The sequence below is a fragment of the Macaca thibetana genome, chromosome 10 (genome assembly GCF_024542745.1).
Source record: "Macaca thibetana thibetana isolate TM-01 chromosome 10, ASM2454274v1, whole genome shotgun sequence".
Lineage (NCBI taxonomy): Eukaryota > Metazoa > Chordata > Mammalia > Primates > Cercopithecidae > Macaca > Macaca thibetana.
This window is the reverse complement of record NC_065587.1, coordinates 21,797,405-21,816,142: the sequence shown is the minus strand read 5'-3', so window position 1 is coordinate 21,816,142 and position 18,738 is coordinate 21,797,405. Positions and strand designations below refer to the sequence as shown.

At 42.1% G+C, this 18,738-nt stretch overlaps 1 protein-coding gene across 2 annotated transcripts in view; it reads left to right on the top strand.

Moving 5' to 3' along the window:
• The window catches only part of KREMEN1 (kringle containing transmembrane protein 1), a 74,379-nt gene that overhangs the window by 13,230 nt on the left and 42,411 nt on the right, over positions 1-18,738 (top strand). For both annotated transcript variants that reach the window (XM_050806819.1, XM_050806818.1), the window contains exons 2-3: positions 8,868-9,030; positions 13,504-13,595. In XM_050806819.1, the coding sequence (XP_050662776.1) occupies positions 8,868-9,030; positions 13,504-13,595 (255 nt within the window). The remainder of the gene's footprint in view (positions 1-8,867; positions 9,031-13,503; positions 13,596-18,738) is intronic.

Below are 18,738 nucleotides of genomic sequence, written 5' to 3'. Positions count from 1 at the left end.
ATAGAATTAGAGAATTTTAAGCCTGGAAGAGATTTTTAGCCATGAGTCCTTTCCAGTCATATCACCCCAGACTTTTGAACCTGAGTTTCATTTTGTTAGATCTTGAACTTGAAATTGTAGACATTTACAGTGAAGGGACGTTGAGATAATGTGGCTCAACCCTCCTAATTTCACAAATGAGGAAACCAAGGAAGAAACTGAGGCCGAATGACATCTGGGTGGTTTGTTCAAACCACAGTGTTAGCTGCTTCTCTGATATCATTTCCCCTTTATTGCACTGATTCTCCATATGTACTATGTATGTACAGGATTGTTGTTTTTTCTCTAAACTGTCCTCTCTCTATTCTAGATCTGATGACATTCCTCTGTGCAATTGTAGAAATCACTGCTCTTGGAGAGCCATGTTTGAAGATAGGAGTGTGTCCTATCATAGCCTCAGTGGTGTTGGGTTGGAAAAGGCTGGGAACCCCTGCCTTCCCAGGGCCACAGGCCCCTTTACTACAGGGTTTCACATAACTGAAAGCAGCTTTCCCATAGTGCTTTTGAGTGTCTGAGGGCAAAGGGTAGTCTGCCCAGGAGCTTTGAAGTGGTGCAAGTTCCCACTGGGCACCAGTCTGTATTTGAAACCCAACAGGGCAATAGGTGTGCTATGTGAATATTTGACAACACTGTCATTTTGCCCTCTCTCTATATATATGTTTTTTGAGATAGGGTCTCACTCCATCACCCAGGCTAGAGTGCAGTGACATGACCATGGCTCACTGCAGCTTTGACTTCCTGGGCTCCACCTCAGCCTCCCAAATAACTAGGATTATAAGCACATACCACCACACCCAGCACATTTTGAATTTTAATTTTAATTTTGTAGAGATGGGGGTCTCCCTACGTTGCCCAGGTTGGTCTTGAACTCCTGGGCTCAAGTGATCCTCTTGCCTTTGCCTCCCAAAGTTCTGGGATTATAGGCTTGAGCCATACCCTCTAAACATTAAAAAAAAAAAAAAAAAAAAAAAAAAAGGGCCGGGCGCGGTGGCTCAAGCCTGTAATCCCAGCACTTTGGGAGGCCGAGACGGGCGGATCACGAGGTCAGGAGATCGAGACCATCCTGGCTGACACGGTGAAACCCCGTCTCTACTAAAAAATACAAAAAACTAGCCGGGTGAGGTGGCGGGCGCCTGTGGTCCCAGCTACTCGGGAGGCTGAGGCAGGAGAATGGCGTGAACCCGGGAGGCGGAGCTTGCAGTGAGCTGAGATCCGGCCACTGCACTCCAGCCTGGGCAGCAGAGAGAGACTCCATCTCAAAAAAAAAAAAAAAAAAAAAAAAGCATTTACACCTAAACCTTAGATTTCTATAATCTATCCACCTACCAAGCTTCATAGACATTTTTTAAAGAGCAAAGGATATTCTCATTGGAATATGTTCTCTGCCGTCTTGCTTTAAGATGCTGTTTTAATGTGAATTGATTGATGTTGATTTCAAGCCAGGTTGAAACCAGACAGATTCTTCCAACATAAGATCAGTAGAAGTGCTAAGTGGTCCCACAGAGAACGGAGACTTAACTTTGGTGGATTAAAAAAAAAAACATGACTCTCACAAGCATCATATATAAAGATCTAGCTAGTAATTCTACCAGAAAACCAGGAATATTCTAGATTCAATATGATAAAAATGTTGTATTTCTCAATAGTGTGTTTTTGGACAAATTAAGAATTACCTACTTATAGAGCTTTACAGAGAGCAAATTCTTCAGCTTTATTAAATCTTACCAAAGATTAGGATGTCTTTTAGATTAACTACTGGATTAACTACTCTTTTCCTACCACTACCTTATACATGTCAAGTTTTGTTTTTTTTTTTTAATGGAGTTTCACTCTTGTTGCCCAGGCTGGAGTTCAATGGTGCAATCTTGGCTCATTGCAACCTCCACCTCCCGGGTTTAAGTGCTTCTCCTGCCTCAGCCTCCCGAGTAGCTGGAATTACAGGCATGCACCACCATGCCTGGCTAATTTTGTATTTTTAGTAGAGATGGGGTTTCTCCATATTGATTAGGCTGGTCTCGAACTCCCGACCTCAGGTGATCTGCACACCTCGCCCTCCCAAAGTGCTGGGATTACAGGTGTGAGCCACCGCGCCTGGCCAAGTTTTAATTATTTTAAAAGAATACCTTGTTATAGTTTAAACATGAACTTTACAACTACAGAGCAGGTATTATACAATCTGGCAGAGTTTTTCCTGGGACTCTATTAACTTGTGTCTTCCTCACTTATGATTAGTATAAATATTGAATTATGTGATTTTAGTAGCATAAATAAATGAAGATGTGTTTCATCATATTTACAGCTGAAATTTTGATTAAGAAAAACCTGGCCGGACGCGGTGGCTCAAGCCTGTAATCCCAGCACTTTGGGAGGCCGAGACAGGCGGATCACGAGGTCAGGAGATCGAGACCATCCTGGCTAACACAGTGAAACCCCGTCTCTACTAAAAAATACAAAAAACTAGCCGGGCGAGGTGGCGGGCGCCTGTAGTCCCAGCTAGGCAGGAGAATGGCATAAACCCAGGAGGCGGAGGCTGGAGAGGCTGAGGCAGGAGAATGGCATAAACCCAGGAGGCGGAGCTTGCAGTGAGCTGAGATTCAGTCACTGCACTCCAGCCTGGGTGATAGAGCGAGACTCCGTCTCAAAAGAAAAAAAAGAAAAAGAAAAACCTATTTGCTTCTCTGTATCTTTTTCCCTTACTGCTTATCCATTGAACGCTAGGATTCAACACAGGATTCAAACCATATATATGTTCCATTTTGATTTAGCCTAACTTTAAACAGAATTGTAGTAGGATGATGTGCCCACATACTCATGTTATCTTGCCTTTTATAGCTAATTATTTTATGGACCAGAATAATGTGCCCCCCCAACACACACACACATTTTGAGATGGGGTTCTCACTCTGTCACCCAGGGTATAGTGCCGTGACGTGATCTTGGCTCACTGCAACCTCTGCCTCCCAGACTCAAACGATCCTCCTACCTCAGCCTTCTGAGTAGCTGTGACCACAAGCCCACACCACCATGCTTGGCTAATTTTTTATATTTTTGATAGAGACGGGGTTTCGCCATGTTGCCCAGGCTGGTCTCGAACTCCTGATATCAAGTGATCTGCACGCCTCAGCCTCCCAAAGTGCTGGGATTACAGGTGTAAGCCACCGTGCCTAGCCTCAGAATAACCTAAATTATCATGATGCTTATAATATTTCTAAGCTTATATAAAGCTTGATTATTTTTATACCTTTATGATTATACAATAATAATTTTTGGATACCTACTATGTACCAAGTACTTTACTTGCACACTTTCCAATTCTTCCAACTGCCCTGAGCTGTAGATAATCAAATCCCTCAATTTGCAAGTCAAGAAACTGAGGCTCAAAGAGGTTAGGCAAGTGCTTGTAGCTTGTAAACTGAAAAGCTGAGGTCTGGTTCTAGAGCCCCTAACATACACTTTCCATACTGTACCACATTGTTGCTAGAAGTTGTGTGATAAAGAAAACAAAAATTACTGAAAACATTTTCCTAGCTTTTCTCCTACCCCACAGGCTGTACTTTCTTGGTCATCATTGCAAAGTGTGATATGTTGGAGGCCCCCGGGCTCAGCCCCAGATGCTGGGGCTGATACACACAGAATCCTATTCCCTCTACATGTAAGTGCTGGGGATCATATCTCTAGCTTTAGCCTCAGCCTTTTTCCTGAACTCCAGACTCATGTAGCCATTTGCTTATTCTACATCTCCATTCAGTTTTCCGAAGATGTCAAACTTAACCTACCCAAAACCAAATTCTTGATTCTACCCCACAAATACTGTGACATTCCTGAGCCCTCCCTATTACAGTAAATGGTATCACTACTCACCTGGTTGCTCAGGCCCTTTTGGTGTGCTGTGTGACCCCTCTGTCTCTCAGACCCTGTATCCAAACCCCCAGCAAATACTTTTGCCACTACCTTCAAAATATATCTGGAATCGGTCCACTTCTCACCACCCCACAGCTGCCAGCCTAGTCCAGGCCATCCTTCTTTCTTGCCCATCCTTCTACGGTAACTACCTACTTTTCTCCTTGCCTAGTTCCTGCCTGTCAACGGGTTTTCCTCCACCCAACAGTTAGACAATTCTATTAAAAGATAAGTCACAAAAATAAATAAATAAAAATAAAGATAAGTCACATTATGTCATTCCCCTGCTCTAAACCCTCCAGTGGCTTCCCCTTACACTTAGAACAAAAGCCAAAATCTCATTTATCTAACCCTCAAGACCTTACATGTCCTGGCCTTGCCTGCCCTTCCCTGCTCATTCTCCTGCTCCAGTCGGATTAGAGGAGCAGCTTTGTAGCTCCCCAAACCTGCCAAGCATATTGCCATTTGCAGAGGCTGTGCATTTGCTGGACCCTCTGCCGGTTACACACCTCCCGCCTCATTCACTGGGTTTGCTTCCTCCCTTCATCCACAACTCTGCTCACTAGGCTTTCCCTGACCCACCCTAAGAGAGAACCCTCACCATTCCATCTTACACCCTCTCCTCTGCTTCATTCCTCCTAATAGCACTTACCACTGTATGACATTCATTTTCATCAGTTTATTATAAACATGTAAGCCCCATGAATACAGGATATTTGTTCGTCTCTGTAGCCCCAGGGCTGTGAACAGTGCCAGGCACATAGTATTGAATAAATATTTGCTGAATTAATTAATGAATAATTTCCTAGACATTAGATCTCTTGCTTTCACTCATTCTCTTTTCACTGAATACATAAATAAACAGTTGGCTCAGTGTGTGTGTGTGCGTTTCATGTTGGTGTAAGCCACTCCTTGCTTATTTAGCCAAAGCTTACATCAGTTTCATAGCAGTAGAAAATAAGGGAGGCTGGGAGCTACATGATAGAACTTATGAACACAAAGAAGGAAACAACAGACACTGGGGTCTACTTGAGGGTGGAGGGAGGGAGGAGGGAAAGCAGCAGGAAAGAGAACTGTTTGGGTACCTGGGTGATGAAATAATCTGTACAACAAATCCCTGTGACATGAATTTACCTATGCAACAAACCTTCACATGTACGCCTGAACCCAAAATAAAAGTTAAACAAATTTAACATAATCACGATAGAAAACAGTATGGAAGTTCCTCAAATGATTCAAAATAGAATGACCATATTCCAGCAATCTCAGTTCTAGGTATATAGTCAAAGGAAATAAAATCACTGTTTTGAAGAAAAAAAAAAAATAAGGGAGGTAGGGTCATATTTACCTAATATATACCCTAGTACTCTGATGAAATCAGGATGCACTAGATGACTTTAAATGCAGAGCTTTCAAGTTTGTTTTCCTTGCTTTTCTCCATCATTTATATGTACTGGGCAAGTCTGGTCAAAAAATAACCACAGAATCTGATACATTGCCTCAGTTTCACCAGTGTAACTGAGAATAAGATTGGGTCTGAGAGGAACAGACCCAAGCAAAGAAGCCTGCACTTTCCCGTTTCCACTCTCAGATCCATCTCGTTTCCATGAGGACTGCCGGGTGCGTGGATTTTATTTATTTATTTATTGATACTGAGTTTCACTCTTGTTGCCCCGGCTGGAGTGCAATGGTGCGATCTCAGCTCACCACAACCTCCACCTCCCGGGTTCAAGCGATTCTCCTGCCTCAGCCTCCCAAGTAGCTGGGATTACAGGCATGCACCACCACCCCCAGCTAATTTTGTATTTTTAGTAGAGACGGCGTTTCTCCATGTTGGCCAGGCTGATCTCGAACTCCCGACCTCAGGTGATCCACCTGCCTCAGCCTCCCAAAGTGCTGGGATTACAAGCTTGAGCCACTGTGCCCAGCCATGGATTCTTTTTATTACACATTCTGCCATATTATTTTGTATTACAAACCAAGTCATCTGAGTCTCAGGAACCCCACCTGTCCTGCAGGTTGCTATGTATAGCTAAGACCTTCCATTGATCTATTGAGCTGCATTTCTGGCCCTGGATCACCCTTCACACTTTTTTAAAAAATTTATTTTTATCCTATTTATTTAAGGGGTACAGTGTGATGTTTTGATATGCAAGTTCTGATAGGAGAAAAACATGTATTAACACACAGCAATTAAAATTCTAGCAATTGGTAAAGGTTGGCTGATGTTCTTAGAATCATCTAGTCTAGTGGTTCTCAAACCTGATTACTTAACAGAACCACCTGGACTGCCTTTCAGAACTATAGGTTTCAGGTCCTGCTCTAGCTCTGGGGTTGGGATAGAGCTCTGGTGTGTCTGGTGTGGTACATACCACACACATTGTCTCTCTCTCTCTCTTTCTCTCTCTCTCTCTCAGATCACATATATTCCTTGTGATAGTAAGTGTTGTGAAGCAAACAAAGGGCAGAAAAATAGGAGTAAAGATGATAAGAAGGGTTTTCTGAGAAGGTAGTATTTAGTCTGTGATGGGAAGTATTAGGGGAAGAACATTTTGGGCAGGAAATAGCATAGTGTGTTCACAGAATTAAAAGCAGACCAGGGTGGCTGGAGCACAGCGAATGAGTAAGGGAAGAGCTCTGCTTCAGTGGAGGGAAGGGGCTGAGGCTGCGTCACAGAGGCCTTGCACACACCAAGGAAGAGTCTGAGTTTTGTTTTGAGTGCCATCATTCTCTTAAGAACTATGGAGAATGGATTGTAAGAGAACAAAAGTGGAAGCTGTGAGACCCAAACAGTTCTCTGATGATAAAAGGGACTATACTGGTGGCATCAAAGATGGAGAGGAGAAGGCAGTTTCAGCGTATATGTTTTAGGGAAGTCAACAGGACTTGCTGACGAAAATCGGAAGTGGAGTGAGGGAGAGAATGGGGGAAGCAAGAATGATGCCGAAGAGGTTCCATTAGAGGCAGTATAGGGTATGGTCGAGTGCCCAGTTCCCTTATCTGCAAAATGGGGTACTAAGGTACCTCTCTGGGTTGGTGGCAAGTTGACATTTGTAAAGCACTTAGACAGAGTTTGGCACATGGTAAAACACTGTGTAAATATTAGAAGTGATTTGGATGATGTTTATTCATCCAAGGTCGCACAGCTGGTCAGCAGCAGGTCCAGGACAAGAAGCCAAGGCTTAGTCTCTTGGTTTAGTGCATTTTATGCTACACTGAGCTGCCTCCTTCAATTTATGCCTCCTTTGAACTTATTTATGCAGACTCTTGGTAGAGGGGTTTGGTCCTCATGGTACACGAAGAATTGCACTTATCATAACACATGAGTGTTGTACCAGACATGATAAATTGCTAGGGTTGGCGGGGCATGGTGGCTCACACCTATAATTCCAGCACTTTGGGAGGCCCAGGTGGGCGGATCACTTGAGGTTGGGAGTTTGAGACCAGCCTGGCCAACATGGTGAAACCCTTTCTCTACTAAAAACACAAAATTAGCTGGGCATGGTGGAGGGTGCCTATAATCCCTGTTACTAGGGAGGCCGAGGCAGGAGAATCGCTTGAACCTGGGAGACAGAGGTTGCAGTGAGCTGAGATTGCGCCACTGCACTCCAGCCTGGGCAACAGAGTGAGACTCTATCTCAAAAAATAAAAATAATAAAAAATAAATTGCTAGGGTTTCCTGCACAGGTGGATGTTCAGATTATTTTGGCTATCCATAAAATGGTGCCATTCCAGACAAAACACAGGGCCTGGATGGTCGGAGGAAGGGGGTGCTGGAAGAGAGATGTTCTGTGTATAGATTGAAGTATTAAAAGAAATATCTTCCAGAATGCGTTCATGTTGTTCAGACGCTTAGACTGGAGTAGGCACATGGATGACAACAGGAGATGGTATTAAGAGTCTTTAATACTGGAAGTTATAGGTCAGTACATGCCAGGAGAAGGAAAGAAATGCAGCTAAGACTGCTAGTGTAACTCCCCCAGATTGTCAGTTTTCTAGTGATATATCTTAAAGAAGTGTTTGAAGTGCTTCTATCTGTCAGTTTCAACTAAGCTAATTTTAAAAAGTTGTTCTTTGTACTGTGCCTGTCTCATGAACCTCTTCGAGTTTAATGCATGCAATATGTGGGTGAAAATCCTATCAGCCTCAGTCCCCATCCCCCAAAGTCTGAGAAGCAGATTTTAGAAACACATTGTTGCACCTGTGAGGATTTGTCATTTTATTAAATTGGACCTGAGACCATTTTCAATGTGCCTCATCAAAAGAATTTCAGAAAGAGGTGAGAGAAAATGCCAGCCCGGCCCTTCCTCCCTCATGTTGATTGTCTGTTTTGTTGCACCTCTATCTCAAACAGCATGGGGAGGACTGTTCTTCATTACCAGGGAATGTGAGTCATTCCCAGATTTGTGTGATTGGGATTCCAAAGCATTGCTGTATCCGATGGTCTTATTAAATCCAAGTGTCAGTGCAGCTTTTCAGACTGTAGGGGAGAGCTCAGTTACAGCTGGTGACCTGGTTCTAGTTACCACACAGAGACACTGGCTAGAGCAGTGACCCCCTCCGAGTACCCACAATTCCACATGGATGGCTGTTACCAACTGTTCCCAGATTTGGGGGTTTCCTGGTTCACTTCATGGGCTTCAGTACACTTCAACTCCCTGTTTATGTCCTAGTTGGGATCTGTATACTTTAGGGGAAAATGTTCTAGTGTCTGTAGATAAGCTAGTGCCAAGATTAGCCTAGCTTTTTGAGGGTACCTTGTTTCAGATTTGTTCAGCCCCAGAAGTGTTAACTGCACTGTGTCCAGGATCTAGCAAGACACTATCCATTTCCAACTTGGTCCAAACAAAACAAAACATCAACCAAAGAGGGAGGAAACTATGAATGTTGCCAGAAAATTAGTTTGCTCTGTCTTTTCTTTCTTCTAGAGTGTTTCACAGCCAATGGTGCGGATTATAGGGGAACACAGAACTGGACAGCACTACAAGGCGGGAAGCCATGTCTGTTTTGGAACGAGACTTTCCAGCATCCATACAACACTCTGAAATACCCCAACGGGGAGGGGGGCCTGGGTGAGCACAACTATTGCAGGTAAGATGGGACCACTCAGTACTTTAAAACAATAGATATATATCTGGTCTCTTCTTCCAACCCCTTTCATCCCAGCTCACAACTAGGGAAAGTCTTTTGGCCAACTCAAGAGACTTATCTTGTCAGTTTTTAAAATATTTCTTCCACACCTTACACACACACACACAAATACACACAAATTTACCATTGTTTTCAACATGGGTTGCTTTAATGCTGGCTTTCAAAGCTCTGCTTTTCTGTCTGATCACTTCTTTGTCTCTTTTGAAGGGTTTTCTTAGTTAGCCCTACCACCAGTGGACAATACACAGTTAGCAGAGCAGCCTACGCTACTGAGAATGTTGTGGTCAAACAGCACCATCTGTGACCGAAAACTCCCTCTGCTTCTGAGCAAAGGAAGCTGCCTACATTATTCTACCTCCGGCCAGCCCAGGATAACCTTGCTCTGGGAACAGCTGTATCCAACAGATGTGTGCCATTTACTTCCTTTTAGTAGACTAAGGTGTTAACTTCGCTTTTCACCTCCTGTCTGACTCTAGCAGGGGATCTTAACCTGACATCCATGGTGCTTCAAATGTGTATTCACAATTTCCTGGAGATGATCCATAGCTTTGATCAGCTTCTCAGAGTTATCTGTGATTGAAAACAAATTCAGGATCACTGATATGTAGGGTCCAGAACAAAGATTGTAAGCACTTTTGGTTATACATTTGTGCCGCTTATGCCCAAGATCCTGGTAGTGAGACTCATGGTTCAGCAATGCATTGAATTTAATTATTAGTAGGACAGGTGCAAAGGCAGCCTCTTGAGCCATTGGGATAGGGGAAAATGATTGTTGAACTATACACCGTGTCCTTGGTTCTACATACATTGGAATCTCAACCATGGCACTATTGACGCAGCTGAGCCAACATATATTTTCCTGTATTGTGTGGGCCACACTGTTTACCTTCTGCCATCTGCATACCTTTGCTAACACTCTAGGGCCCTTGTAGTTGTCTCAAAGTCACCAGGCCTTTAGTCTATGGTTTCTTTATCCCTATACCTTTGCCTATCTTGTATCAACTGACCATTCCCTCCTAGTTGCTATTGACTTATTTTGTTTGTTATAAAAGTGTTAAAAGCTTGTTCTTAAAAAAAAAAAAACTTCTCAAACAGTACAAATATATGTTATTTAAATAGTTAGAGTTCCCCATTTTACCTATTTTCCCTGAAACCCTCCCCACCAAGTCCCAAGTCCCAGAGACAACCAATTTGGGTATTTGCCCCTTCAACATTTTGCTATCTGTTGTCTTTTATTGTTCAAGTTACATGCTCATTAAATAATTCTTTTATATTTTATTTTCCAAGTTATACATGTTAATTTATCTTTTGCATAAATTAAAAAATTAGTCCCACCCCAATTTTTATTACCTTCCCATAGGTTTTCTATTCATAGGAATAGTTGGTTGGGTTGAGAAGAGTGTTTAGGAAGAGAGACAAGTATTTGGTTTTTGTTTTTCCATAGTTACTCATCTTCTTGTTCCACAGTGTCTCTTGGTAGTAGGCTATTGGTTTATTCCATTGCTCTGTTGCTTCCTATCAAGCAAGTCTTCTCAGAAGAGCTCATGTTTTTAAGTCTGACTTTAAGGTAAATTTTAAGTTTCCAGTGAGGCCTAATTTATGTGAAAAATTTTTCTTTCGTGTGGATTAGCACCCACTTCTACTCACAGGCTCCTAGAAATGTACTGTAAACATCCATTAAGAGAGCAGTGAGAGCCAGGAGGGACCACCTTTCTCCTTAGCCCTGGTCAGCCATCAAATCAAACCCTCTCGTTTGATTTGATGGAATGCAGGAGACCTCAACTATTTAATACCAGTTTGTACTTTGGAAAAGGGAGGCTGAAATTGTTGATTATCACATCAAAGAGTCCAGGCCTTTTGTTTTAGCACTGCAGCAAAGTCAAGGATGAATTTGCTTGTTCTTTATTAAGCTATTCTGATGCTTTTCAATATGGTTTTGACATTGATAATAAACAGTTTTCTAAGGGCTTTACCAAATAAATACATCAAAGCTGAACACTGAATAAAGGGAGGAAAATGACAGTAAAATACTGTTTAAAGAAGGGCTTTGTACAAGTTTTCCTACTTTGATTTCTCAGCTGACACCCGACACCATGTTTGTTTTGTGTGACTTTTTCAGACCCATCACATTAGAGATGTCTGAGAGTTGGCGAGTGATGGGAATGCACTTTTCTGGGCTCAAAGTAACTGGCTTAGAAGGGAAGGCAGAGACTGGGGAAGAGCAGAGTTGGTGCTGGCACCTGCCTTTGGGCACAAGAAACAAAAGGACGCTTTGTACTTTGGGAAAGCTTATCTTCTAGGCTACACGGTAGGCTTAGTCCACTCTGGCCTGATAGGGGTTACTCCCAGCTCCTGTTGCAGGATCTTTATGCCCATTTCCGGCCTAACCGGAGTGTCAGCTTTCCAGTGTTCTGAGTCTAAATAAAAGGGGCTTGGAAAGCAGTGAAGAGAGGCAAGGCTTTTCTGTGTGTCCAGTAGCCCCTGCCATTTTATTTATCTGCTTCAGTAGTGTTGCTTGTTATTGTTATGCCACCTATGAGTTGGAAAGACCTTAAAGCGTATTTACTCCAGGCCATTCTCATTTAGAAATGTGAAATAGATCTTTAAAAATATTATCTCCATATCAGAAGTTGGTACCTCATGACAGGATCACAAGTTCTAGCTGAGACTGACGCAGTTTTCTTCAGTATTCTCTGAGGAGTCAGCATTTTGAGGAAGGAATAGCACCCATTTCTAGCAAATGTGAGCCTGATCCTGGTGAAAGCTTGTCAGTGGAGTCTTTATTTTATTTTTATTTTTATTTTTTAATTTTTGAGACAGAGTTTTGCTCTTGTTGCACCCAGCCCAGTGGAGTCTTTATTAAGTGAGTTCTATTTTGCTGTTTAAAAATTACACCATTGGAGTATTCAATATAGAGGAAATAAAATAAAACCAGAAAAGAAAAAAGTCGAAATCACCAATAGTTCCAGTGTCTAGAGACACTTTATAAGAGTTTGGTGTACATTCTTTCCTAAATAAGTCTTTTCAAAACATGGGATTATGTCATCTATTGGGTTTTATAACTGCCTCTTTAAAAACACATCTAAGAAGGCTGGGCATGGTGGCTCACGCCTGTAATCTCAGCACTTTGGAAGGCTGAGATGGGCAGATCACTTGAGGTCAGGAGTTGGAGACCAGACTGGCCAACATGGTGAAACCCCACCTCTACTAAAAACAAAAAAAACAAAAATTAGCCAGGCATGGCGGCGGGCACCTGTAGTCCCAGCTACTTGGGAGGCGTGAGGCAGGAGAATCGCTTGAGCCTGGGAGTTGGAGGTTGCAGTGAACCGAGATCACGCCACTGCACTCCAGCCCGGGTGACAGAGTGAGAGTCCGTCTCAAAAAAAAAAAAAAAAAAAAAAAAAAAAAAAAAAAAAGCCTCACAAGGCATTGTGAATATATTTGCAAATTAATAAGACTGGTCTCTATATCACATATTCCCTTCTATGGATATACAATTTATTTAACCAGTCCTTTGTTGTTGGATATTTGCTATTTCCACCTGTTTTTTTATATTATAAAAGTGTTTTGTTGAACATCTTTATAGATAAGATTTCCTTAGAATAAATTCCTAAAGAGGAAATTGCCAAGTGGGGGGCTTGCATATTTCTAGGTCCTTTGGCTCTAATTCCCAAATTGCTGCTCTGACCATTTGTGTCAGTTCGCATATTCATCAGCAGCGCTGAGAGCCCCTATGCTCACTCAGCCTTGGAATCTCCACGTTCACATTCAAGGTGCCAGTGCTATTTGGCATGATGTGTGCAGTGGCCATTTGTCCTAGTTATACTACAGTGAATTTGCCTAAACATATATTACCTTTGCTCACTTCCCCCCAAACTCTGAAGTATCTGTCAGAGCAGATACATTTGTTCTTGTAATATTACCATTTTTTCCCTTTTGATGAGAGACAGCACTGAGATGCAGACCAACTATTAGAGAGAATACAGAAGCTAAAGCATTTCCTTTTCTGTAAAACTGAAAAGCAATGAACCAGCTGAATTAAAACATCAGGAGTCGGCCGGGCGCGGTGGCTCAAGCCTGTAATCCCAGCACTTTGGGAGGCCGAGACGGGCGGATCACGAGGTCAGGAGATCGAGACCATCCTGGCTAACCCGGTGAAACTCCGTCTCTACTAAAACATACAAAAAAAAAAACTAGCCGGGCGAGGTGGCGGGTGCCTGTAGTCCCAGCTACTCGGGAGGCTGAGGCAGGAGAATGGCGTGAACCCAGGAGGCGGAGCTTGCAGTGAGCTGAGATCCGGCCACTGCACTCCAGCCTGGGCAACAGAGCGAGATTCCATCTCAAAAAAAAAAACAAAAAAACAAAAAAACAAAAAACATCAGGAGTCATCAGTTTTGTCCTTTTCCCCAACAGAAACCCAGATGGAGACGTGAGCCCCTGGTGCTATGTGGCAGAGCACGAGGATGGTGTCTACTGGAAGTACTGTGAGATACCTGCTTGCCAGAGTAAGACTGTAATACCCAATGTGATGGTTTACAGGACTGTGAACACTAAGAGTGCGGAGAGGGAGGCCCGTGCCAGAGTCAGGTAGTTAGGCTGGTGGATTTCATGGAGCATGTGAAAGGAGAAGCCCTCCTGGGCTGAGGATTTTCACTTCTCTTGTTGAGGCTTTTCAGGAATAGGAATGCTGATTTCCTTGGCACCTCATTCTAAAGGTATTCCCTTGATGGGTAAGCCCCATGAGAATTCCTACTTTTGGTCAATTTCTGATTCTTTCAGGGATAGAGAGGGCAACCGCTCAGAAGCAGGCTAGGGGAAAAAGTATTTTGTACTTTTTGGAATGAACATCTTTATACATAGTGAAACTCAGTGATGGCACTACTTATTATTTGGATTTGAATAGGTCCCCAGAAGTGATATTTGGTAAATACCTTGTTAAATACCATACAAAGCTGATGTAGTAGTTCTTTTACCCACATTAGCCTAACATGTTCTTCTGTTTATAACTCACAACCCAGTTTCTTCAGCCTTTTACTAAAATGCCTGTTTTCTAACTGTTTCATTCATTTATTCCCTGGTTTTGTTTTGTTTTGTTTTGTTTTTTTGAGACAGAGTCTTGCTGTGTCTCCAGGCTGGAGTGCTGTGGTGCGATCTCAGCTCACTGCAACCTCCGCCTCCTGGGTTCAAGTGATTCTCCTGCCTCAGCTTCCTCAGTTGCTGGAACTACAGGCATGTGCCATCATGCCCAGATAATTTTTGTATTTTAGTAGAGATGGGGTTTCACCATGTTGGCCAGGATGGTCTCCATCCCCTGACCTCATGATCCAAAGTGCTGGGATTACAGGTGTGAGCCACCGCACCCGGCACCTGTATTCACTGTTTATTATATGCAAACTACAAAGACAATAGGATACGCTGACCTTCGGGAGTGTATGGTGTAGGAGGAATCTTAAAAAGATACAGTCATGCACCACACAAAACAGACCACATATACAATGGTGGTCCCATATGGAGTATTTAAACTGATTGTTCAGTCAGTTACAGATCACACTTCTTTTTCTACTCTTCTTTCTTCCTTCTTTCTTCCCTTCTCACTACTGCACTTGACTAATCTTTTTTTTTTTTTTTTTTTTTGACACAGAGTCTCACTCTGTCGCCCAGGCTGGAGTGCAGTGGTGCCATCTAGGCTCACTGCAATCTCCACCTCCTGGGTTCAAGTGATTCTCCTGCCTCAGCCTCCCAAGTAGCTGGGATTACAGGCATGTGCCACCATGTCTGGCTAATTTTGTATTTTTAGTAGGGATGGAGTTTCTCCATGTGGTCAGGCTGGTCTTGAACTCCTGACCTCAGGTGATCCGCCCGCCTTGGCCTCCCAAAGTGCTGCGATTACAGGCATGGACTAGTCTTTATATATGTGTATAAAGATTATAATGGAGCTGAAAAATTTCTGTTGCCTACTGATGTTATAGTGCAACACGTTACTCATATGTTTGTGGTGATGCTGGTACAAATAAACCCACTGTACTTCCAGTCACACAGAAGTATAACATATACAATTATATATAGTACATACTTGATAATGATAGTAAACAACTATGTTACTGGTTTATGTATTTACCATACTATTTTTTACTATTATTTTAGAGTATATTTCTTCTACTTATTAAAAGTAGTTAACTGTGAAACAGCCTCAGGCAGGTCCTTCAGGAGGTATTCCAGAAGAAGGCATTGTTTTCACAGGAGATGACAGCTCCATGTGTGTTATTGTCCCCTTCCAGTGGGACAAAATGTGGAGGTGGAAGACAGTGATACTGATGATCCTGACTTTGTGTGGCCTAGGTTATTGTGTGTGTTTGTGTCTTAGTTTTTAACAAAAAAGTTTAAAAAGTAAACGAAAGTAAAACATTTAAAAAATATAATAAAAAAAACTTATAGAAGAAGGATATAAAGGCTGGGCATGTTGGCTCACACCTGTAATCCCAGCACTTTGGGAGGCTGAAGCGGGCAGATCACTTGAAGCCAGGAGTTCCAGACCAGCTTGGCCAACATAGTAAAACCCCATCTCTACTAAAAACACAAAAATTAGCCAGGTTTGTTGGCATGCACCTGTAATCCCAGGTACTTGGGAGGCTGAGCAACAAGAATCACTTGAACCTGGGAGGCAAAGATTGCATTGAGCCAAGATCATGCCACTGCACTCCAGTCTGGCCAACACAAGAGTCTGTTTCCAAAAAAAAAAAAAAAAGAAAAAGAAGGATATAAAGAAAGGAAGAAAATATTTTTGTACAGCTATACAATGTGTGTTGTAAGCTAAGTGTTATTATGAAATACTCAAAATGCTAAAGTAATTAAAAAGTTTATAAAGTAAAAAAGTTACAGTAGCTAAGGTTAATTTATTATTCAAGAAAAATAGTTTTTAATGAATTTAGTGTAGCCTAAATGTTCAGTGTTTATAAAGTCTACAGTAATGTACAGTAATGTCCTAGGCCTTCACATTCACTCACCACTCACTCACTGACTCACCCAGAGCAACTTGCAGTCTTGCAGGCTCCATTCATGGCAAGTGCCATGATACAGGTAAATGAATTTTTATCTCGTATACAGTATTTTTACTGTACTTTTTCTATGTTTAGATATGCTTAGATACATAAGTACTTACCATTATGTTACAGTTGCCTACGGTATTCAGTACAGTAACATGCTGCTCAGATTTGTAGCCTAGGAGTGACAGGCTATCCCATTATAGACTAGGTGTGTAGTAGGCTATCCCATCTCAGTTTGTGCAAGTGTACTCTATTATGGTCACACAACAACAAAATTATATGACCATGCAGTTCTCAGAATGAATCCTTGCCTAAGAGATACATGACTGTACTTTTAAACAAGGTAGAGAAAATACTGTGTGTAGAAAGCTCTTGCAGAAGGTTTGAACCACAGAAACTAAAGGAAGATCTGGTTCTATAAGGAGTCTATTAATGTAGTATATATAATGTATTTTAAAATATGCCAAAAGAGCTCAGTGCCTAGAGCTGAAGAAAAAGACAGTGCGTTCATAACATTCTATCTGGGTTATTTTTTTTCTTATTATTTAAACCTACCCTCTGCCTTGCCATCTTTCTCACCTCTCAGGTCAGGAGGCTTGTATATGGGACCCGGGAACCCTTTCACTAGTACCTGGAATAACAGCTGAATTCTGAGGCCTTCAGGGGGAAAGGCGGCCCCCTACCAGTGCTGCAGACATAGTGCTCACCTTTTGTAATTTAAACGCCCAGATGTCAACACTGCCTGGCAGTTCAGGCTTAGCTTCACTATCCTTCCAACCTGAGTGTGCCTTCTTCCAGTCCCCAAATTGAGAAAACAGTAAAGACCAGAAGAATGGGCTTTTGCTCAGTCTGCTTAATCAAATTTTTAAAATGAAAAACATCTCATTTGCCTCTAGTTATGTAAAGAAGAAAGAGGCAGAGGGAGAGGAAAGCAGATTTTCCTCGGTCCATTTGCTCAACACAAAGATAGTCTTTTAGTACCAGCCTGTGTCATTCTCTTGGGAGTGGTAAAGAGGGGGTTTCAATCTGGGCACTTTTATTTGGAAAGATAATCTTCGACTTGTATTTCTAAAATATAATCTGGGCCAATAGGAGCTGATTCATGTGGTCATTGAAACCAGGTTCCAGAAGAGATAATTATAACAAAATGCTATAAACCACTTAGTATGCGTCTAATTTGTAATATTTACCAGATATGCTTTACTGTTCCAAAAAAGGAAAATTAAATATTATTTCAATTTTTCTGTGGCCCCTTGATAACCCTCTAAAATCTCTAAAGCTAGCCTTGAGTTGGTCTGGGCAGAGATTTGTAGAAGTTGGGAATGAGAGCTTTATAGTACCTGGTTTCTGGGGATAGAGGGTGGGTGGTGTCTGGCTTTGGTTCTTTGGAAAACCCTTCAGTTTACCCTGTGGGGACCAGGGCTCCCCATCAGGCTGGACCTCAGACACAGAGTCTGGCAGCATATTGTGCTTCCAGTGTGTCTGATTAACATAGTTGAGCAAAATCTCTTGTGTAGTTTGTAGCAAGAGACGTTGGTAATTGCCTGGCGGATTTAACAGAGATACAACCTGCCTATTTTAGGCCACTTTTGCCCTATTTCTGGATGTGTAGTCACAATTTTCATGAATAATACTAAACCTCTGCGTGAAGCCTGCTATTCATGATTAGCATTGAACTTGTCATACAGAAAAAGCCCTGTGACATGATCAGATTCCTGGAAAGTTCATATCTGAATATAACAGACCCAGCAGGAGCCAGGGAGAATGAATATTTAGGGACAAAGCAGAATCTGGCTGAATGGTGGGCCATTGTGTGGAAACCAGATCTCTGCCCCTTGGTGTGTTATGTGTAGAGCTACAACAAGCAGGAGGCAGACCTGAAGTACGACTCAAATGGGAGCAGAGGGAAATCTGAACTGCTCTTGACCTGCAGAGCACGGAACAGAACTTACCGTTAAAAGAACAACTCAGAGGTAATTGGATTTGCCCCTGAAACTGCTTCTGCCAGTATGTTTCTCAGAAACCCTAAGTTCTCATTGCAGCCAGGAGAAATTCAGACTTCAAAAGCAAATTCCAGTGCCATCAGGTTTAACATGTCTCTAGATCCCACACTTTAGATCTCTAAGGCCTGTTGGTTTGACTATTGAGAGCTGTCTTGTTTGCTGAAAAACATTCCCCCAATTTCTGCAAATCCAGCCATAAAAATTCATCTTTGAATTAGGGACATTTGAATACAGACGAGTATTAGATCATATTAAGGAATTACTGTCAATTTTATTAGCTACGATAATGGCATGGTGGTTAAGTCCTTTAAAATTACAGATACTGAAATATTTGTGGTTGAAATGACATATTTGGGATTTGTTTTAAAACAATCCAGCCCCCCAAAGAGTGACTAGGTGGGGGTGAGGGAAATAGATGAAACAAGAATGGTTTTAAAAAAAGTGGATATTCGTCGATGCTGGGTGATGGGTTCATTATTCTTTCCCACTTTTGTGTATATTTGAAACTTTGCATAATAAAAAGATAAAATTTAAAATTATTTTATAATATTTTAAAGAGTACATAAACACAGCATCCTGAGTATCTAGATTCAAATATGTAA